The sequence below is a fragment of the Daktulosphaira vitifoliae genome, unplaced genomic scaffold (assembly GCF_025091365.1).
Source record: "Daktulosphaira vitifoliae isolate Bord-2020 unplaced genomic scaffold, ASM2509136v1 Scaffold_2, whole genome shotgun sequence".
Taxonomy (NCBI): Eukaryota; Metazoa; Arthropoda; class Insecta; order Hemiptera; family Phylloxeridae; genus Daktulosphaira; species Daktulosphaira vitifoliae.
In genome coordinates, this window is record NW_026099573.1 from 42,652,993 (window position 1) to 42,675,995 (window position 23,003).

At 26.0% G+C, this 23,003-nt stretch overlaps 3 protein-coding genes across 7 annotated transcripts; 1 reads left to right on the top strand and 2 right to left on the bottom strand.

The window, feature by feature from the left end:
• Nucleotides 1-2,394: 2,394 nt before the first annotated feature.
• Nucleotides 2,395-5,391, top strand: LOC126897604 (putative mediator of RNA polymerase II transcription subunit 26). Of its 2 annotated transcripts, XM_050671324.1 has the most exons (3): nucleotides 2,395-2,644; nucleotides 2,955-4,902; nucleotides 4,951-5,391. In XM_050671324.1, the coding sequence occupies exons 1-3, from the start codon at nucleotides 2,549-2,551 to the stop codon at nucleotides 5,163-5,165; spliced, it is 2,259 nt and encodes a 752-aa protein (XP_050527281.1). In that variant the 5' UTR covers nucleotides 2,395-2,548; the 3' UTR covers nucleotides 5,166-5,391. The 2 variants fall into 2 exon arrangements, with proteins under 2 accessions (XP_050527281.1, XP_050527280.1); XM_050671323.1 differs by having other exon boundaries at nucleotides 2,399-2,644; nucleotides 2,955-5,391.
• A 1,530-nt stretch (nucleotides 5,392-6,921) lies between these two features.
• LOC126899028 (uncharacterized) lies at nucleotides 6,922-18,627 on the bottom strand. 4 transcript variants are annotated; one of them, XM_050673523.1, is made up of 14 exons: nucleotides 18,309-18,412; nucleotides 17,954-18,053; nucleotides 16,897-17,039; nucleotides 15,496-15,639; nucleotides 15,306-15,440; nucleotides 14,079-14,207; nucleotides 11,851-11,956; nucleotides 11,167-11,307; nucleotides 10,983-11,094; nucleotides 10,760-10,895; nucleotides 10,352-10,508; nucleotides 9,971-10,175; nucleotides 7,240-7,415; nucleotides 6,922-7,162 (listed from the first exon to the last, which is right to left on the bottom strand). In XM_050673523.1, the coding sequence occupies exons 3-14, from the start codon at nucleotides 16,900-16,902 to the stop codon at nucleotides 6,990-6,992; spliced, it is 1,620 nt and encodes a 539-aa protein (XP_050529480.1). In that variant the 5' UTR covers nucleotides 16,903-17,039; nucleotides 17,954-18,053; nucleotides 18,309-18,412; the 3' UTR covers nucleotides 6,922-6,989. The 4 variants fall into 4 exon arrangements, 3 of the variants coding, with proteins under 3 accessions (XP_050529480.1, XP_050529481.1, XP_050529479.1); XM_050673524.1 differs by having other exon boundaries at nucleotides 18,358-18,375; XR_007702465.1 differs by lacking the exons at nucleotides 16,897-17,039; nucleotides 18,309-18,412 and adding an exon at nucleotides 18,432-18,627 and having other exon boundaries at nucleotides 7,240-7,369.
• A 413-nt stretch (nucleotides 18,628-19,040) lies between these two features.
• LOC126899034 (uncharacterized) lies at nucleotides 19,041-20,604 on the bottom strand. The gene is made up of 2 exons (XM_050673539.1): nucleotides 19,815-20,604; nucleotides 19,041-19,745 (listed from the first exon to the last, which is right to left on the bottom strand). Exons 1-2 carry the CDS (start codon nucleotides 20,466-20,468, stop codon nucleotides 19,479-19,481), a joined length of 921 nt encoding a protein of 306 aa, XP_050529496.1. The 5' UTR covers nucleotides 20,469-20,604; the 3' UTR covers nucleotides 19,041-19,478.
• Between the last annotated feature and the right edge of the window lie 2,399 nt (nucleotides 20,605-23,003).

Consider the following 23,003-nt stretch of genomic DNA (forward strand, 5'->3'; position numbering starts at 1 on the left):
ATTTTATACTATCTAATGCAACAGAATGGGTATTAAACGACAATATTCAATTTGTTTAATTTTCAAATTTATATTATTACTTATATAATCAGTGACTTACACACAGGGTGATTTTCATGTTCTAACCCCCCTCCCCAGAGACAAACTTTTTTTTTTAATATTTCATGATTGATTCTTACACATTTGAATCTAAATGTTCAAACATGATAATTTAATATTATTAAGTTTTATTATATCATAACATTCATATAAATAATGATTTATTAATAATATTGGTCCCTATATTATTGTTCAAAAATGATTTTTTTTTTTTCATAAAAATTTACTAATAACAATTTTATTTATGTTTATAAACCATAATAAATATCAAGTTTGTTGCAAGAAAAATGTTTTTCTAAAAATAGATTTTAGGGGTAACTTTTAAATTTAAATGAGAACTTATTATTTTTTTTTTTTACTATCAATTAGCAAAAGAATTAAATAAAATATTGACTGTGTTTTGTGTATTTTTTTATATCTTTCAGATCAAATTTAAATGTACTCAAATGCATACAATATACGATTTATAATTAATGATTTCTTAGAAAAAAATTGATTAAATAATTAATCTAGATTAGCCTATTATTTTATATTAGATACAATTGAAGAATCAAGTTAATTTATCTTTAGATAATTTTTTTAAGATAATGTCCAACTCTGACTATTATAAACCAAAAAATAAATAAGATATATATTATTAAACATGATCACTTTTTTTAATAAGATTTAAATTTAAACACAATAAATGTTACTAGAAGGTTAATATAATTACAAAATCAACTTATATCCTAAAATTGCATTTTGAATTTTTACATAGAACTATGATAATTAACAAAAACNCAATGTATATCCTAAAATTGCATTTTGAATTTTTACATAGAACTATGATAATTAACAAAAACCAAAAAAATATCAAAATAGTTATTATTTTAATTGATATCAAATGACGGAGGATAAAATAATGGTTATATTTACATTGTTACAAACAATGTGTAGTTCGTATCTTCTGAACAATTCCCAAGTTAGGTTTGACTCCTGTTTTCTTTGACCAAAATGATTTATGCCGCATCATAGAGTATCAAATACAAAGTGATCCGCAAATTGTATCTCACACAATAGTTTCAAATGTATAAAATTAATATAGTTTTTATAATCCTGTCCACTTTAATTTGTACAAAAATATAGTTCTCTCCCCTCTTCTTTCCTCTTAAAATATTATCAACTCTAGCTGACAAATAAATAAGGAAATAATCTAATTAAGAATTTAGCTTAAATGTAAATACTTTTGAATTAGTATTTCGAAAGTTATACTGGTACAAAAACACATCAAAATAAAGGATAGCAATGAAAGCGGGTCTTTGAATTATTATCACCGAGTCTTTCTGTGCTTATCCCGTCACGATTTGAAAAATACTTATATTTTTTAAAATAATGACTCAAAACTTGTTATCGACCAGTCATTTTCTTAGTTAAATTATGTTCTACTTTTTAAGGTAGTTTAAATATAAACACTTCATAGAAAAATTAATACCTTCTCAGCTTGGAATCGCAGCTAAAAACTTAAGTTGATACAATGTCAAAGGGTAAAAAAGGGGATAGAACTTTATTTTTTATGTTAATTAATGTGGGTAGAATGGATAGTAATAACTTCCGAAAAGAAAAAAATCTAGGATAAAAGCACCCCGACTATGGTCAAAAGTATGTCTTGTAATGATTTATAGTGAACCATTTACATGCATAATGCTGCAAAAATAATATTATTTTTTTGTGATAATAAAAAAATAAACTATTTATGACTCAAGTAGTTTATAGAACTTAAGCAATACAATGACCATTGGTATAGTTAAGGTGTCTAAAAAGGGTGAATCTATCCTATTTTATCTTTACTATTGTAGGTATAGCGAGAGATATAGTTAGCAGTATGTAACTATGCAGTACCTCTGTATTGTACTTTCCTCAGAACGTCATCGAATGCTATAATGGAAATAACTAGCGTTATATTTATTTTATTTAATTAATACTCAATTAAAATTATTATTGTCTAAATTTTTAATTACGAATAATAACTTAACCTATATTAAATATATATACACGATTACAGAATAATATTTCTAAATAGTAATAGTATAAATGTTCTGTTAAATTTGTAATAGAAAAACATAAAGCATTCATTTGTAGGTAGTCCATAATTTGCTACTTAATACAAACAAAATATTTTCCGTATAAACTTAGCTGAACACAATATTGATACAAATCGGTAATTTTTATTACACTCATTATGTTTAGGCATTTTGTTTAGGTGACGTTAATCATTATCGAGTTAAATTACAAATGGTTCCGCACAAAAACACTTGTTCAATAAATGGTAAAACAATGATGTCAACATACAAAAGATCACACTACATTTGGTAGAGTTTATATAAAGGTCACATGATAATTCAGCACATGAACTTCAACTTTAATTTATTATTGCAAATTTTTTTTTAGTATAACTTGTGCTATAGGTACGATGGCGTTGTTATTTCATATATGCGGACTTTATCACAGCAATGGCAGTAAACTTTTTATTGGTCTATTTCTGTTGCTAGCTATATTTAGCAAACAGGTATGCTTTTTATTTTATAAACAAATAATAATTAATTGATAAAAATTTAGTATAATTGATAATATAATATAACTAATTATTTTAGCTAATGCTGTTCATTGGTAAACCATTGTATTTTCATTATTTAAATGTTAAATATACAAAAAATAATAATCACATTCGACAAATTTCCTTTTGAAATTTTATTTCCATACACTATCGATTTGTAGGAAAGTAAATTGAAGTTCTTCATTAATTCAAACATCTAAATAGATCTTTAGAACTCCAATTGAAAAATTCTTAGTAATGAAAAATTGCTTTCTATGTATAGCTTAACGTGTCAGGAGAAGATTATCCTCAAAACCCGAACAACTTTAGGGCAAATTCGAGTACATTCAATCCAACGGATCAATCTAATATGCAATATCAACCTTCGTATGGTAATTTAAATGATCAGCAATTATTTCAACAACCATCAGACCAAACATTGGATGGTAGTCAGAGGATTCCAAATAATTTACCCAATCAACAAAATATGTACCAAAATCAACCACAACCAATGATGACTAACAATGGTATATTACCATTAGGAAGTCAATCACCGCAACGATTTCAACAACAGCAATATCCTATAAATTCAGTTAATAATAACGAATCACCATCAATGTTGGGACAGCCACAACAAATGCAGAAACAACAATATCCTGAAAATTCATTTAATAATAACGAACAGCCATTTACTAATGGTCAGCAACAGAAATTTCAGCAACAACAGCCACCCCAACAACAATATCCTACTAATTCAGTTAATAATAACGGACAGCCATCGACGATTGGTCAACAACAGAAAGTGCAATATCCAGCAAACTCAATTAATAATAATGGAGAACCATCGTTGATGGGTCAGCAAAAACCCCCTCAACGATTACAACAACAACAACAGAATCCAGCGAATTCGCTTAACAATAATGATCCGGCATCAATGATAGGCCAAGTAATGCCACAGCAACAATTGCAACAAATACCGCAACAATTGCAGCAAATACCACAACAATTGCAGCAAATACCGCAACAATTGCAGCAAATACCGCAACAATTACAACAAATACCACAACAATTGCAGCAAATACCGCAACGACTGCAGCAAATACCACAACAACTATTACAACAAGCACAACCTAATACAACATTGAGTCCGAATCCATCCGCGTTACCGACAAACGCAAATCAACCACAGAAAAACAAATTCAACGGAGAACCACAACAACTAACTTCTAATGTCCAAAATCAGCCACTAACCTCACAAGGTAATCAACAACCAGCATTAACATCTAATAACAACAATATGGATTTAATGTCTACTCCGCAAAAATTATTGGGTAATACTATGGGCTCATTAACACCACAATTCACGTCTCAACAACAGCCATCAGAGGTTATTAACCCATTAAAAAACAATGGAATGAAAAATCAACAACAAATTATGCAACAATTACAAAAACAGCGACCACAACTCCAACAGCAGCTACCAATCAATTCAAATCAACAGAACGTTCAAGATTTTCAGCAATTTGATCAAATGGGTAATGAAATACAACAATTAACAGGTAGACCTACACAACTCGAAAACAATTACAATAATAATGAAAAAATTAACGCTTACGTAAATAAAAATAAACCTACAGTGGGCATTTATAAAGGTTTTCGTTTTCAAAAATTATGTTCTAAACCAACAGGATCAACAATTGATAATGGCAGTAAGTTAAATTCAGCAAACATGATGCAACAACCTACAAATATGATACAACAACCAATGAACATGATGCAACAAGATGGAGGAAAAGCAATGAGATTTCCCATGCAGGTAGGCCGTGAATTTGGATCAGTTTTATTGAATGGAGCACAAAGTTTAATGAATGCTAAACACGCAGCCGTAAATACTTTACTTAGACCATTTGTTGCACTACCGTCAATAAGTAGTTCTATAATGCAAATGGAACAAAATGGATTAAACAGGTTATCTAACAATTTACTAGGATCACAAGGGCAGTCTGTCGGGACAGACAATGGCTACAATGTCGGCGTCAATCCTAATCCTTCGGGTACATACAGTAACTATCAGCAAGATACAGACTCTAATTTACAATATCCACAACAAATGAGTCAGCAGAATTTACAGCAACCAACTCAACAATACCCACAACAAGGCAATCAATTATATCAACCACAAACTAATCAACCGTATCAACAACAAATGACTCAACCATATCAACAAGAACCTACTCAACCGTATCGACAACAAACCTCCCCACAGTATCAACAAGAACCTACTCAACCGTATCGACAACCAACCTCCCAACAGTATCAACAATATCAACAAAAAAACCCTCAACAATACCAACAATATCCGCAGCAGGCCAATCAATACTATCCAGAACAATCCACAAACAGAAACACACAATTAAGAAGACAAAATTCCATTAATTCACCACAACCGATACGTACGTACTCATATCAAAATGCACCTGTAGTAGCTTATTAATGTAAATTATTTCGCTAAAATAGTTATTTTTTAAGTGTTAATATTATGGTTTTTATTTGGTATAAGTAATAAATTATAAACAATGTCAATCATTTAGTAACATTTATTATGTGTCTGGTGTATATATCTTTTTGCTGTTTTTGGTATGTGGAAATACTATATCAAAATTAAAATATAACTTTGAATACTATCAATAAAATAAAGCCGAATACAAATTTTAAATGAATGTTTCATAATTGTTTTCACTCAAATTATCCTATTAAGCGACTAAGCCCTCTCTAGACCTACAAATTGCGCCTTTAAATCTATGAGGTCAAAAAATATCTAATTTATTTTCGAAGCTTCAGATTCAATGATAGCTTAATCAATATTACTTTTATGGAGCCACATTTTTGAACTCCAATTGATTTTTACAATATCAATAGCAATTTAATAAATAGTTACTTTTAAAGATGTTTACAACGTGTTGATAATTTGAACAAAACCTTTTTAGTTTTCATGTTTATAATCTAAACTAAATATAATGAAATTTTCTTTACTCGAATATTATTTTTTAAAAATCATAAAAGAGATAATTATATTTTAATTTTATAAAAATTATATTTAACGTGTATATGATAGTGATGATAATGTAAAAAAAAGGTGGAAAGTGTATTTTGAAAAATTACTGAATGAGGATTTGAGACATTAGAAAATGAGGGACTGGTAGATTTAATCAGTGAGAAAGAGGTATGGGAGGCTGTGATATCAATGAAAAAGAATAAAGCAGTGGACCAGATGAAGTGCCAGAGGAAGTCTGGAAAATATTAGGCGATGTTGGCATAAGGTGTTTGAAGGATTTTTTTAATAGTCTTATTAGAAAGGAAAATACCAAAAAAATGGAGGAATAGTATTGTGGTACCGATATTTAACGGTAAAGAAGACATACAGGATTGTGGAAAGTATAGAGGCATAAAACTTACGAGTCATAGTTTAAAAATTTGGGAAGAGGTAATAGATAAGAGAACAAGATATGTAAAATCGGTATCTAAAAACCAGTTTGGATTTATACTTGGTAGATCAACAATGGAGTCATTAATTTGTGTGAAGCAACTAATAGAAAAGTTTAGGAAAAAAAGAAAAAGCTGAGTATGGTATTTATAGATTTGGAGAAAGCGTATGATAGAGTAACGAGAGAGGTTCTAAAGTGGGCATTAATGAGAAAAGGATTCCCGAAAAGGTACATTAATATAACAGAAGATATGTATGATGACACTTGTACTAGGATAAAAAGTGTGGTAGAAGTAACAGAAGCTTTTAGGGTAAGAGTAGGAGTGCGCCAAAGTTCTGCTTAAAGCACTTACTTATTTTCTATAGTGATAGATGAAATTACTATAGAGAAATACGAGGAGAGGTGCTGTGGTGCATGTTCGCTGACGATATAGTATTAATAGGAGAAAATAGAGAGGAAGTTAATCAAAGGTTAAAAGTGTGGAGATCAGCTCTTGAAGAAAAGGGTTTAAGAATAATTAGGATAAATACAGAGTATATAGAGTATGAGTTTGACAAAAGAGAACAGTATGTAGGTGAAATTAAATTAGTGATAATAAGCAAAGACATGATAGAAGACCTTATGACCATATAATACCTCATTTTCTTAAAGACATACTGAAAGGCTCTGAGAGCCCCAGCTAGACCGATCTTAGTTAAATTATATTTAAAAAGAAAAATAATTGGCCGAAACCAAGTAGTTGGGTTTAAGACGAAGAAAAAGAAGAAAAGAATAATTATTATTTTATTAATAGAAAACAAAAAGTTTCTAACTATCACAAAATATATTTTCTATCAATCAGTTTTTAATGTTTGTTGTTTTATTTGATAAAAAACATCATTTTCTCTTTGCAATTTTTTTTTTGCTTTATTTTTCTCCATTTTTCTTCTTTTTTTTAAAGCTAACCGTTCTTTTTCAATTTTCTCTTTGTTTTCTATAGCCATTTTAAACTTGCTGACTTGTTTATCTACAAGTAATAAGAGTTAATCAGAGTAATTAAATTAAATAAAAACACAAAAAATAAATTTTTATTAAGTAACTTACTTATTTCATCCACTTTAAATGGTATTGGAGTAGGTCGAAACATGCAAGGTGCAACTTTAAAATATTCATGAATAGGGCAAATAACTTCTTTATCTATTTGAATCCAAGTTAAGGAGTTAGATACTTCAGCCTGTTGTAATACCAAATACATGTTAAGTAAATTGAAACCACCATAACTAAAAAAAATTAATTTAATTTAAAGTAGTTTCAGTTTAACGATACAATTAATTATTTTTTTATGGTATTTATATCCTTTGAATATTAAACACCTCATATAAGACAACATATTCATACTTCCTTTCCAAAAAGTAATAATTCAATATTTTTTTTATTTAATAAAAAAAATAAAACATTTACAATTAGTTGAAAACAAACAAATAAAAATTTTAATTAAAAACAAATTTAGTTGCATTTTTTTTCCTAGAAGATGTTAATATGGTGAAAAAGTAATATTATTTTGAACTATATTACATACTTGAGTAGAATACTTTTTGAATACCGCTAGATATATTTTAAATCATTTGATCAAATCTAAAATCAAGAATCGGAAGCAACCTGGTGTCTGCCTAAATATTGTCCCTATGTCCTTAAATGAGTTTTAATTATTTGTAGGAGACATATACAATAGCGTACTTTAGTTACTAATAAGAGATTATAAAGGTTGTTATGAATATTAATATGTTTTATGAAAAAAAAAGTAAATGAAAATAAAACATGTATAATATAAGTGGTAATAAATGTTCTTACATAAAAGGGGTCAAATTTCATTTCTCAAATGACAATGCCTCTAATTAACTAGCATATTCAATATATAATTATTTAATTAAGAAAATAACAGATCTATAACAATTTTTCGACCAGTATTTCGAATGTTATAAAAAATTTAAAGTAACGACTGGAGGTGAAGAGTGAGTGCTACTATATTAAAAATCAGATATTTCACGGGCGTACTCTTACCTCAATATAAATATGTAGTTTATAATAAGTGAAATACCCTGTATAGTTTTATTTATGTTTTAATTATTTTTATTAGTATAAATAAAATAATTAAATCTTTAGATATTACATTTATTTATATCAATAAATTAAAATTAAATATATATATATATATATATAATATAAATAAAAATAAATATTATTTATACTTTTATAAATAAATAATAATAGTAAGTAATAAATTTATAATTTATAATATAATATTGCCTAGTATTTTTGAAAATTAAAATAATGTTATTTAAAATGCATTAAATAATTTAATTTTAAATAATATTAATTGAGTGTAAAAAAATATAAAAATCACAATAGATGCAAATTTTACACGATACTTTCATAATGTCCAATCAAAAATTTACATTAGTTATTTCAGTTATAAATTAGTAATAAATTAAATTAATTTCAATTGAAAATAAAATTTTTAGGTGCATTTTTTTTATTTTATTCCAATATAAACATAATATTCTATCAGTTGAATGACTCTGAAAAAAGTTTCACTTCATCCGCGTATACTCATAATACACACTGGTTTTTTTTAATAAAATAAAATATATTACTAAGTTCAAAAGAAACCTAGTTTTTATGTTATTAGCTTCGATGCGAAGCTGAGAAGGTATTAATTTTACTATGATGTGTTTTTTTATTTTTTTTTTTATGTCTGTTGCCACTTTTTCTCAGCTCTCGCTGGCCCAATTTCTTTCAACAATACGTCAAAAGATCACAAATCGTATCTAGTTGAAGACATTACCCTCAAAAATTGAAAAAAAATCCCTCGTTCCCCGCAAATGGGGGAAATATCCAAAAAAATTACAAATTTAAAAATCGGTAAATTTTGTCATTTTTTTTTCTTAAAACTTCCATAACTTTTTGAAAAATCAACAAATCAACATAATTTTTTTTTATACTAAAACCTTAGATATTTCCCTTTCATTTGATATCATTTTTTTGAAAATCTAACACTTAACCTGCTCATTGGAAGGGATTTAAAATAGCAACTTTTTTACAAAAACTAACTTTTTCAACTTAATTTTTGAAAATGTTCCGGAAATACTGCGTCCTTTAAACATATATCAAATTAAAGCTTATTTTATGTACTATAAAAAAAAAAAAAATTTGTCCCGACATCTTATTTACTATGTGCAAATGGCTCTCGAAATTTTAAAAAAAAATGTAATATTTGCGATAAAAATCACCTTCTATAAGGATGTTTTTTGTACTTAAAACTGTCATAACTTTTTCAAATATTAATAAATCAACATAATATTTTTTTATATTGAAACCTTAGGTAAATGAAAAAAAAAAATTTGTCCCAACGACCTATTTTCTATACGCAAATGGCTACCGTATTCAAAAATATGCTATTTTAACAAATTTTTTTTTTTTAATTTAACACTATCTACAGATTTGCATTGAAGCGTTTCTTATGATAGTGATTTTAATCACTGTCAGATTAAATCTATACTGGACCCAACTATGCAATGTCTCCACTATGCCGCGACCCCACTGTGCTACCGTTTTTTTTNGTCTCCACTATGCCGCCACCCCACTGTGCTACCGTTTTTTTAGATGTAATTAATATATTAACAAGTAGAAAATTCTTACTATATATAAATAACTCATTTATTAAAAAGATAATTTATAACAAAAAATAAAATACAGCTTTTAAGTAATTAGAATAAAAAAACTATTTTTAACTATTTTTTTTTTTACTAATAATAAAAAAACAATTTATACTCACGGTGATAATTGATATATTTCAATGAAAAATGGTTTTTTAGGATTATGTAACAAAACATACTCTCCTACATCTAATTGTTTAAGTTTTTCAAAAGTCCACACAAGTCTTTGTAATAAGGTATGTTTAATCTCATCTAATTTAATTGAAATAGTATCAGCTGTTTTTTCTTTCAACATCATCAAATCCATGTTATACTGTACGGAAACTAAAATTTTTCGTAATGTTATAAAAATTATATTATTTGTTAAAAATAATAACTACAAGTTTATCAAACTGAAAATAAAAAACTAATATGAGACTTATTTAACTGTAATGGTTTGGTGATGGCATAGTCTTTCAGTTTTAGATTAAATTAATTTCAACAAGTTAATTATAAATTACCAAGAGTTGCTTTGCTTTTTGGCGTTCTAAAATATGTATCTGTCCAATATTCAGCTAGATCTTCATTACTAATTTTTTCAAAACCAAATTCTGGTTGATATTCTACTTTAGGAATTAATATTTTTTCATTACGTTCATTGGTTACATTATTTACTACCTGCCATTAAAAAAATATCTGATGATTATTGTTTAAATATAAATTAAATTTTAAAGATTAACTCAATTTTACAACTATTAACAGTAGTACAGTTAAAAATTTTGTATGAGATGTCAAGATAACTTTTGAACTATTATGATTTTGTCAATGGGAGGTCTGAACCCAAAGATTCCCTGGTTGCGCTACTGATTATCAAGACACTTATATAATTTAATGGATTAAATAGTTTTCAAATTTAACTGTTTATTTACTTGGATGTGAGGTTTGTTTCGAATGAGCACATTGTATGTATGATTTAAACTGCCATTACTTGCTGCTAATAACCATTTGTCATAGTTGTAGTCACATTTATCAATAACATTTTCAGTATTTGATATATTAGATTTGCTAAAACAAATTCAACTCGGTCATAACAATATAACACTAGCCTCTGCTAAAAAAAATTGTGAAAATATCAATATTTTAAAAGTTTACCTTTTTCTAAATATCTTTTTTATTTCTTTTCTTAAATAAAAGCTAAGTTTATCATGATGAGAAAAATGGCCAGTTGACAAAGCACCTCCAATAAACAACTTTTTTTGATTATCTAAAAAGTATAAAGTAAACGAAAAAAACAAAATTAATTAAAAAAATATTTTAAATAAAAATGAAAATTTACCATTTTTCGTAATATTTAAAGGTAATAGCCATAAACTATTAGGTTTTTCTAGATTCATTATACTTTTAAGGCTACTTAAACAAATGTTAATTTCAGTAGAATGTTTTTCTGATAGATCACAACAGACTTCATCTTTAATAACTAAACAGAGTAATTACTTCATACATTCTTCTAGTTATACAAAATGATTAATTACACTTGTATTATATAAACACAAATACACAGAAACTAATATTACATAAATAAAATAGATACAAAAAGTTTGAACTAAACAATCTACTTATAAGTAAAAAATAAATATTATAAAAAAATTTGATATAGAACAGTTAATAAGTTATATTTTTAATTCTTCGACTATGAATGCATAGGTATTTCCATATGGGTGACTGAAATTCATCTGGGCTGTATCTCAATTAATAAAATCAGAATGCAATAAAAAAAAGGACTTATATGGGATTATTTTAGAGCCACAAAATAATATTTTTTTTAAGTGTTTTTCTCATAAATGCTAAAGATGCTATGGTATTATATTTTACCACACTACATATCAAGAGTAGCCAACTATATTACTTTAAGTTTGAAAATAAAAATGTTTATATTGTTCAGTCAATAATTTTTTGAAAACTTAATATATATGTACATTCAACAAATTTTCTTGGTAAAATATTTTTTTAATTCACTTACAAGGAACTTTGTTAGGTGTAGAATAATTACCATTCTTGAAAGATATTTTTGAATCAAAATTTGTGATATCAATATTAGGTATATCAGCTGAGGTATACTTTGAGTCCTAAAAATAATTATATTTATTATAAAAATCATAGGTTAACTACAAATAATGTTTGATCAGCTGCAAATCATACAATATCTCTGAAGGATAAAAAAAATATTTTCTGAGAGGAATTTAAAAGATTAAGAATATTGCTTTTAGGGAAAAAATTAGCTGTACTCTTCCTGTAACTAATTGAAATGTACTTATTAGAACAAAAAATAACTTATCAAACAAGAAACATATACATTATTAAGCTATTCTAATATATATTTTAAAATTAAATATAGTTGGTTATGATAAAAAAAATTACTCAATATAATTAATTTTTATATATGCTTAATAAAAATGTGTTAGGGTCTAAGTTTTTTAACATTATATTATATTATATTTTATAAGAATAGAATTAATGTAAGTTTTAACTAAAAAACATTCAGTAAATATAATAAATGTATTTAAAAAAGAAATTGATTTATTTTATAATTATTTAAAAATAGATAAATCATTTTCTATTTTAAAACAGCACAGTGGGGTCGTGGCATAGATGGGTCCAGTATAGATGATTTCTGACAGTGATTAAATTCACTATCATAAAAAACGCTTTGATGCAAATCTGTAGATAGTGTTAAATTAAAAAAAAAAAATTTGTTAAAATAGCATATTTTTGAATATGGTAGCCATTTAAATGTAGAAGGAAAAGTGTCGGGACAAATTTTTTTTTTTTCATTTTATAGTACATAGAATAAGCTTTAATTTTATATATGTTTAAAGGACGCAGTATTTCCGGAACATTTTCAAAAATTAAGTTGAATAAGTTAGTTTTTGTAAAAAATTTGCTATTTTAAATCCCTTCCAATGAGCAGGTTAAGTGTTAGATTTTCAAAAAAATGATATCAAATGAAAGGGAAATATCTAAGGTTTCAATATAAAAAAAAATTATGTTGATTTGTTGATTTTTCAAAAAGTTATGGAAGTTTTAAGAAAAAAAAGTGACAAAATTTACCGATTTTTAAATTTGTAATTTTTTTGGATATTTCCCCCATTTGCGGGGAACGAGGGATTTTTTTTCAATTTTTGAGGGTAATGTCTTCAACTAGATACGATTTGTGATCTTTTGACGTATTGTTGAAAGAAATTGGGCCAGCGAGAGCTGAGAAAAAGTGGCAACAGACTTAAAAAAAAAAATTAAAAAAAAACACATCATAGTAAAATTAATACTTTCTCCGCTTCGCATCAAAGCTAAAATACACAGTAGATTCTCGTTAAATAAACTTATCTCAAAAGAATTAGGAAAAAGTTAAAGATATCAAAAATTTCAAGTTATGAAAGTATAAAAAAGTGTATAATATTAATACTTAGGGATTTCAATAGTTTGTGATAATGAAAATTTTAACATAACAACGTACAATATAAGAAGAATTTACTATATATACTTATCCAAGATTTAACTTTATTTGTTATTTCAGATAGGTAAGTTGTACTCATTTAAGTGTAAAAACAGAGAACTATTTTTCAATTTTTTTATAATAACTCTTTGGGTTAAAAAAAAATTAAAATTAACTAGCCTACATGATTTCCCACAAAATTCTAAATAAAAGTACTGAATTCTACCAAAGTAGAACAAGACAAGATGAATTTTCCTCATATTTATGTAAAAATTATATGTATATCCTAATTGAGGGATGATGCGACCAAGTCGGTAACACATCAGTGCTTAATGTGCACTGCCTTGGGTTTAACACTTAGTCATAGGCGGCCTCATTTGCCAAGTGAGGGATCAGTTTGATGATTGGAGTCACCATCTATCTTTCTAGCAACTGACTAGTCACTTGTATTGGAATATCAATGGTTATAAAAACCAAACCTTTGGGGAGGTTGCTATGTCTTTTAATGGCCTTAGAAACTTACAAAATACCCTATTAAACTTATATTAAGTAAATGTGTTTAATAAAAGTAAAAATAACTAATTCTGTAAATAATAATGTAATATGATTTTAATTAAAATATATTTATGTAATGTAAAGCTTTAACTACTATTTATTAATTTAAATATTTTTAAAGTTATAATTAAGATAACTATTAATAAACTACATTTTTATTCTTGAACTGATTTGTTTTATATCGATTCATATTAAATATTTACCGCGTTTCTTAAATGTTCACATAATGTCATTTCTAATTTGTCAAATTTTTCTTCATCTTTGTTGAAATCAATTTTCACTTTGGATATGTAAGTTCCATTGTAATAGGTCTTAAGATAGTTATTAATAAACTAGAAAAAAAAAAATCAGTTATTAATCTAATTTGATAAAATAAATTAATTTTAAATCCCTGAAATTAAATTTATATAGGATATGAAATAACATTTTTCTTCTCTATTATAAGTAACAGTGTTTTAAAATTTTATCAACCAAAATATCTAGAAATACTATAATCTATGTCAGTGCAATTTATTTTTACTTATTTTTCTAAAAAAGGGGAACTTTTATTCTTAGGTTTTGTTAAATAACTAGATACTTATAAGGGTATCAACATTATTTTTTTTTAATAATAACGTAAGATATATTTCTACTAGCTTATATAATAAATAAAAAACAATTAATAACAACTTTAAAATCATTCTTTCCAATTTTAGTGCAGCTGAAAAATGTCTGATGAAAAATAATTAAAACTTGTACATCATAACTATTCAATAATTTGGTGTTTATTGCTAAAATTTAAAGGTACAAAAATTGTTATTATCCAGTAATTTTCTTAATAAGGACATTTTCTAATATATAAGCTAGTGAGATTAATGATATTGTAGTAAAATAAATTAGAGTAACACTTTGGACTAGACCTAAAAAATAAATATTTTAGAAATTATTGTAATTTTAAAGTCCAACATTATCTATATTTAATTGGTAATTAATGTTTTATTATATGTTAGGAGACCATAAAGTAATGGCTGAAAATTAAGTAGTAATTGTAGTGCAATGTAATTATCTTATGATAAATTTTTCTTAACTTTACCAAAAACTAAAATTCATAATTTTAAGCTTTTATAGAACTTTACTACTGAAATAATTATTTGCCTTATTATTTAGCTAAAATTTAGAAAACAATGTAATTAATATAAATATAAAAAAAAAATTAAAAACGCCTATTTTTAAAAAAAATGGCATGTAATTTCTTCCAGCATTTATTAGGAGCAATAGGAGTTCTCTTAAAGGGTGATTTCTTAACCATGAATATTCTGAGACCGCTAATTAGTCAATGGTCGGAGCGAGGGATGACAACTCCAATTACTGACTGATCTCTCATTCAGCAAACAAAGCCTCTCATGACCAAAGGCAGTGCCAAAATATTTATTAATATGAGAATTTCTTACATTATATGCATGGTTCACATATTTATCAACATTCGGATTGATTTCTAAACGACGATACTTCAAACTTTCTTCCCATTTAGCTGAGAGCCATTGTATAAATAGATCTTGTTCATGGTTTATTAATTCAGCATAAGACTAAAAAGAATGCAATAACTACATGACTTTTAAAAAGACATTTTTTTATTATTACTTTAAATGATTTTGATGTAGATGCATTTGGTTTTTTTAAATATCTTACGTACTTATCCATCAAAGAATAACTCAACACTGAATAATGTGGAGGCATATGTAAACCAAATAAAAATTGATTTGTCAATTGAAAAGTATCATTCCCCTAAAAATGTATATTTATGAACTAATATGATTTTATACTATTTTTTTACATATACATAATATTTATAACATTATTTTTATAAAAATGTAATGTTATAATTAATCTTTAAGAAATAAAAGTGAAGAGATCACGTTACTATAAGTTATATTAAAACAATTTTACATCTAGAATGATAAACATATGGATTCAAATCTCTATAATATTTTGTGGATTAGTTAATTTATGTATGAAAAAAAAATTATCAAATTTTATCATAAATAATAAATTTTACTATAAACTATATAGTCTATTTATAGTGTTCAGTAAGTAAGGAAACAGATTTATATTGTTCTCGTTGTTTGTAAAAACCGACTTACTGAACACCTTAATAAATATACATATTTATATATAATATAAATATAAGGACTATATAAAAAAATATCTTGATTTTTGTCTGTCAACACTTTTTTTCAACTCTCACCAAACTGATTTCTTTTAACAATATGTCAAAAGATTTTTGTTTGCATGAATCACTCAATAGTGGGTCACATTATTAGGCCCTATCAGTAATGATATGTCATTGTCCAGATTGGAGCCATTGAACGTTCGAATGGATTTAGTTGCTGGCTTACTTCACTTTTTTGGTCATCAAATAACAGTTTCTTTGTTATTTTTCATTTTAAATCTCACTTAACTTGTTACGTGTAACACTAGTTCACTGATTTTTTCTGTTAGTCATACTCTAGCATTAAGTTTTTTCTGTATTTTGCACACTAATTTTACTAATTAGTTACCATTTAGTTCTACATTATTTTAATCTGTTATTTAATCTTTAATTCATCTAAGCTGTTAGATGATTATTTAATACATTGATAATAGATAACAGATGGTATATAATGTATACCATATAATATAAAAAATATTAGTTGTAATATATATTATGTATTACAACTCATACTTTTTACCTATTAGCATAATTTGTTCCTTGCATTCTTATTTTTGGCCATGAAATACATATTTTTACTTATACAATCATAAATAAAAATACTTGTTATTAATTAAATTCTGGCTGTTGACTATCTTTTTTCACTCTTACTTTTATATAGTCTACTCATATAATGATAGAGATTTAGTCTCAGAATAAGATACATGTTCAAAACTGATCAGGTAGTTTTATGGTCAGAAAATATCATGATATTAGTACAGATGTTAAATTTAGAGAGTAAGTATTAGGTCATAGATTTATTATTAGGTACTGATCTTGAACATAATACTTACAGTCATAAAAGCTAATAGTTCATAACTAATGGTACTTGTTTACAACTGTAACACATTTGGTTAATGGAAATAAAACCTCCATCCAGGAATAAACTTGTCGCTTATGTTGGGCTGATTATTTTGTTTTTTAATTCCTCTCCCAACTAAATTAATTTGACATTAACTCATACAGAGTAATTCACTTATCATGAACCACTTAATTAATCGAAAAATAAAAAAAATATTAATAATATTTTTCTTTTAGTTCAATATTTTTCTCAATTTTTCAATCATAACATTTTTTTTTATGTTAATCTCATATACCTTATACCATATACCTTAAGGTGTCAAATTTAAATTCTCAAATGGTAACACTCATAATTAACTAGCTTATTTAATAGATTATGATCTAGTTAAAAAATGACTGGCCGATAACAACTTTTGGACCAGTATTTCAGAAGTTATTAACAATTTAAAGTAATAACTGGAAGGTGAACAGTGGATACTTCTATTTTTATAACTAAACATTTCCTGATCATACTTTTTCTCTAACCTAGATATAAATATGGTATCTATTAAATAAGTTAGTTAATTAGGAGTGATACCATTTGAGAAATTAAAGTTGACACTCTTATAGGAATAAACATAATAATGATTGTTATTTTATAAAAAATAAATAAATAAAATTTTTATTTGAAAAATTAAGAGAAACATTGAAATAAATAAATTATTAATATTATTTTAATTTTTCGATTAATTAAATGGTTTATGATAAATAAATTACCTGCATACTAGAAAAGAACTTTTAAAATTTGTCTATTATTATTATAAATAAAATTAATAACTCAAGTACAGTGGCGATTATGGAGAAGGTCCTATGGAGCTAAACCCACTTTAATTGACATAAAATTATGGTAATTTAATTATTTGATCATAAAAAGGGCGAAACTATCCACTACACTATGTTATGAAAGTTACCTGTAAAACCCCATGTCAAATTTTTAAATAAGCCACTATTTAAATTATCCAAATAATGTAAGACAATTCAACATATATTTATAAACAATTTTTTTGTTACTTGTGGTTTACATTCCTTTGCTGTGTTATTATCTCGTATATACTGGAAACAGTAAGCATTTTCTATCAAATATTTTGGATCATCAAGTGGCTTTAATTGACTAAAAAAAAATGTTTAATTAGTTAAAACGAAATTTATTTGTTTTAAATCTGTTATTTGGCATGGAAGAGGTAACTGTGAAATAGTATAAAGTTATTTTTATTGACTTATTTATTTATGGATAGTGTTAACAGTAAAAAATTAGTATTTGTATATCAACATTATTTTAAAATAAAGTAGCTTATATATTTGTCCAGGATTATAGTTTACAATATTTGAAGGTAATTGAATACTAGGCACAACAGAATTAACCGACCTGTGGATATTATTATTTATAGAAATTATTTAACAAAATGAAATTTTACAGTAAATTATTTATTAAAGTAATTTAAAATCATTTACATGCAGATAAATAGAAAATTAATATTTTTACACTTACGCGTCTTTCATGTATAATTCATCCATATCAGCTGAATATTGCTATATTATTATAAAACATAGTTTCAACTATTTGAAAGTCCTGTGTCTAATTTAAAAGATATAAAAAATTATTTTGAGCAGTGGACTGATAATACAAAGCGGCGACGAGAATATCAGTATTTCATTGATAAGCAATACTATTTAACATAAAAAAACAGCAACATTTAGCTACTGCATCATGAGTGCTATCTAAGTGATGTATTTGCTTTACTTTTAATTATTATTTTTCTTAAATATAGGCTTAATTTTAGAAAATTTTCATTTCTTGTAAATAAACTTTGGGGATTGAAAAAATCAAAACTTTAAAATGTAACTGATTAATCTTTAATTGGCATTATATTTAATTTAGATTTGTTTTCAGAATTCTCATCATATCAGTAGTTTCATCCAGTGGTGCAACCGCAAAATATTGTTTGTGGTAGGGAATAATATCTATTTTTTTGCTCTACATCATTATTTAGTAAAATTTTAATAAGCAAAAAAATAATTATTACAACTAAAATATCAAATATAATTAAATAGTCATTTTTGAAAGTATTTTTGAATGAATACAACCCTTAAACACCTACTGATTTTGTCATACTATTAGAACACAAACAGATATTTTCTTTGTATTCATAATCTGATTTCAAACGAGCTGTTTATGTGACATGTCAGTGTACGTTATCCTACACTCGCACTAATTATTGTTTATTTCTCACAAATCGAAACTGCGTAACATACATTGTATCATAAATTGACTGAATTTCACCACTTAAAAAAATTCTGTACTTTAAAATAAATACATTTTTATAATTTATATGTATATAAAAATAAAAATAGCAAGCTTACACCCTAGAGGTTCCAAACTTAAGATAAAAGCGTTAACACAGAATTCACAATTACATAATGTTTGTATTTTTTGGTATATGTTTTATTACAACAGACTTATTAAAAACTCATTTATTAACATCTTAAATTTTATATTACTATTATTTTGTAAAATTGTTTTAAATGTAGTTTATAATTAACTATTATTCAGTACACAATTACTTTTTGATTGTAAATCACGAGTTGGCTCTTTAAATAAATATTTATAGAAGTCCAGCACTATGAAATCTTCAGGAGAACCTTTAATGAATATTCCTTTGTAATTGGAAGGATCTATAATGCCACCTTTTTTTTCCCCGTAAACCGTGTAGGTTTCTATTTTTTTAAACGGTTTTTTTACCCAACGATTTAATTTTTTTTTTTTGCCAAATTTCTTTTCATTTTTTTTAAATTTAAAGGAATCCTAAAGAATCACATATTTATTGTAGGACCCTTATAGAAATTTATGACCTTTATTGACTCAAGTACTTACTTTTTCCTTTAGATTCTTTTCAGTTATTAAGATTTTTAATTGAGCCATTTTTTTCGCAATGTCTTTCTTATGATTTTTAATTGCATTAGAAATTTTTTTTTGTTCAATTTTTTTTTCATCTTCCTCTTTAATTTTTCGATTGATTTCATCTTTATGTACGCGCCAAAGAAACCTCCTGTACTCATTGTACTCTTTGAGACTACAAATAACTTCAGTATCTTTTGTTATAAGTCCTTGTTTTATAAGAAACTTTCGATTATTTTCAATGTTTATCCATCGTTTTAAATGCGGATCGTGCAGTGGATTATATGAATAAGACACTTCGTTTCCATACGGATCATCCAAAGAAAAATTCAATTTACCTGTAGCCACTTTCCATGGATAATGACCAATAATACCTCGGTGAAAGTTTATAGGACCGTTCGGACCAGGTCCATGATACTGAGGAATTTTTTGGGAAAGCTCTCGAATTTCCCAATTAGGTAAGGCGTCTTTAATTGGTCTGGATTTGGGTAGAGGCACAGAATCTATGAGCTTGGATATTTTTGAAGGACGGCGTAAATGCAATATCTTTGTTCTGTCACATTTTTCGATGGGTTTCCATTTTTTGTTTAATGCCGGCAACAATTTTTCTTGTGTTCCACATTTTAACATATTTTTAATTAAATTACTCAAGTTATCCTGTTTAAGAGGAATTTATTTATGATATTTTCTGCCAATCATAACAAAATAAATAAATTTGTTGCTTAGTAAAAGTCCCAAGTGAATTATTTTTTAGACATTAAAAAAACTATATAAGTCCATTTTTTTATTAGTTTTGAATAATCATGGATTTTATGCTGTTTTAATACAAAAACCGGGTTTTTATGGAATTATTCGCAGAAATATTTTTGGAAAAAGAAGTTTTGTCATTATGTTAATTATAAATTTTTCAGTATATTTCTTCTCCTGAAAATTTACAAAAGTGAACTTGTTTAATTGTTGCACTGAATCCTTCAATTAAATTATGATTTAATCAATTCTATCTTTGTATCATTAATTCAAATTTACTACTATCTACCTAAATTATAGATCCATAATATATAGTAAATAGTTAAAAATCAGCGGTACTGTTCTTCACTAAAATTGTGATGCTTCAAATTTTATTTAGAACTTTCTCGTCCAATTATTTGTTAGCAAACAACCTAACATAATTACTTTTAAAAATTGATAAATACAATGTTTTCAGGACTGGATTATATCTTTTTGGTGCCATTGGGTCCAAATAAGAATGGGTCCCAAAAAAAGTTATCCCCTAAAAATTGTAAACAATATTTTTATTACAACACAGATAAAAACTGTAGGTACTAAAAATATCAATAATAATACAACTTTGAATTTTTCAAGTTATTTTATCAATTAAGCGAAATAGACTAGGTGATTTTTCTTTGTGGACCCCTATTACTCGCGGGTCCGGGGGTCATGTTGCCTCCTTAATCAGACCCCGAAATTTTTATATTAATAAATAAATAATTGTTTACATAGGCTTTAACTCAGTAATTAATTAAGAATTTTCAATAATAGATATATTCGGAGGAGGAATAATGCAGCTCAACAAATTTAAAAATATTTTTATAAATAATCATTTAATTTAGAGTTTCATGTAATTTTATCAGAAAATGTATACATTTTATCTTTAATAATATTAACAAATAACAAAATTATATTACTAGCCGCATTTTTAAAGGTACTTTGGATTTAATAACTTGTATTTTATTTTTACTTAAGTAAACTTTTTTGGGGTACAGGCCCACATTTAGGGGGGCATTGGAGGCATTTGCCATGGGCGGCAAAAATCTTAATAGGTATACAATTTTTAAAAATTAATTATTTTTATTTAATTTAAAATTTTTTCTAACAGAACAATTTATTTTTATGAAACAAAAATACCTATTTCTAAAAAAAAATATTACTTTATTATTTTCCAACTTAAAACGTGTACAAAGATATAAATGTAAAAGAAGATATATCAAAGCTATATAACAACGTAGACTGCAGTTAGTAGTTAAATAATAGCATTGATTATACATAGTAATATTTATAATCAACAGCACTATAAAGAAAGTAGGCATCAATTTATTTGATTCATGTTTTTATCTAATTTTAACAAAGTATTGATATTTTCTCCCTTAAACTGGTTTTGTGGATGTCGTCGACCGTTGATAGTCGATTATTATGAGAATACTAAGAAAGTTAAAACACAATAATTTGTCTCATTTTTTCACAAAATTAAGATCTTTAAATGAAAATTGGAGTTCAATATGAATTCCTTAAATATATTTGAATGCAATGCAAATGAAAAACCTAATACTCAGTTTGAGACTAAAGGCATAAAAGAAAAACTAGACACTTTAGAAATAGGATTTTTATCAATATTTTAGGGTAATATTTTACAAAGGTTTAATGCTGTTAGTAAAAAGCTACAGTGTGTCAATGTTGATTTAGGTGTTGTGGTAGAACCTTATAACTCATTAATTACTTATGTAACAGATTTTAGATCTGACAAGGCTTACGAAAACTTAAAATCTCAAGCAATTGAAAAAATTAATGTAAAACACTTCAAAAATGACCAAAAACGTTTACAAAAGAAAAAAACATGCCTTGATGAAGGATCAGGTGAAGATGTTACCTTTACAAAATCAGAATCTTTTAAAGTTGACACTTATTTTGTCATGTTAGATAAAATTAAAGCTGCACTTGAAAAAAGAAAAAAATCATACGGTCTTCTTCTTGATAACTATAATTTTTTTTTGCAGTTAACAAATATTTCAGTACCTGAAATATTTAAAACTATTACGAAACTTCAAAAAGAATTTGAAATTGATTTAGAACCTCCATTTGTGAATGAATGTTTACATTTGAGAGAACATTTAAAAAGCCTTTCTGATGGTATTCCAAAAGCGATTCAAGAGATTTGTATGTTTATCAGACAGAAAAACTTACAAAGCATTTATCCTTATATTGATATGTCTTTGAGAATGTTGCTATGTACACCCATAAGCAATTGTTCAACGGAGAGATCTTTTTCAACTTTAAAAAGAATTAAATCGTATCTAAGATCTAGTACGTCTGAGGATCGATTTAATAATTTAGCTTTTTTGTCAATTGAAGGTGAATTGGCATCTAAAATAAATTATGATGAGGTAATTG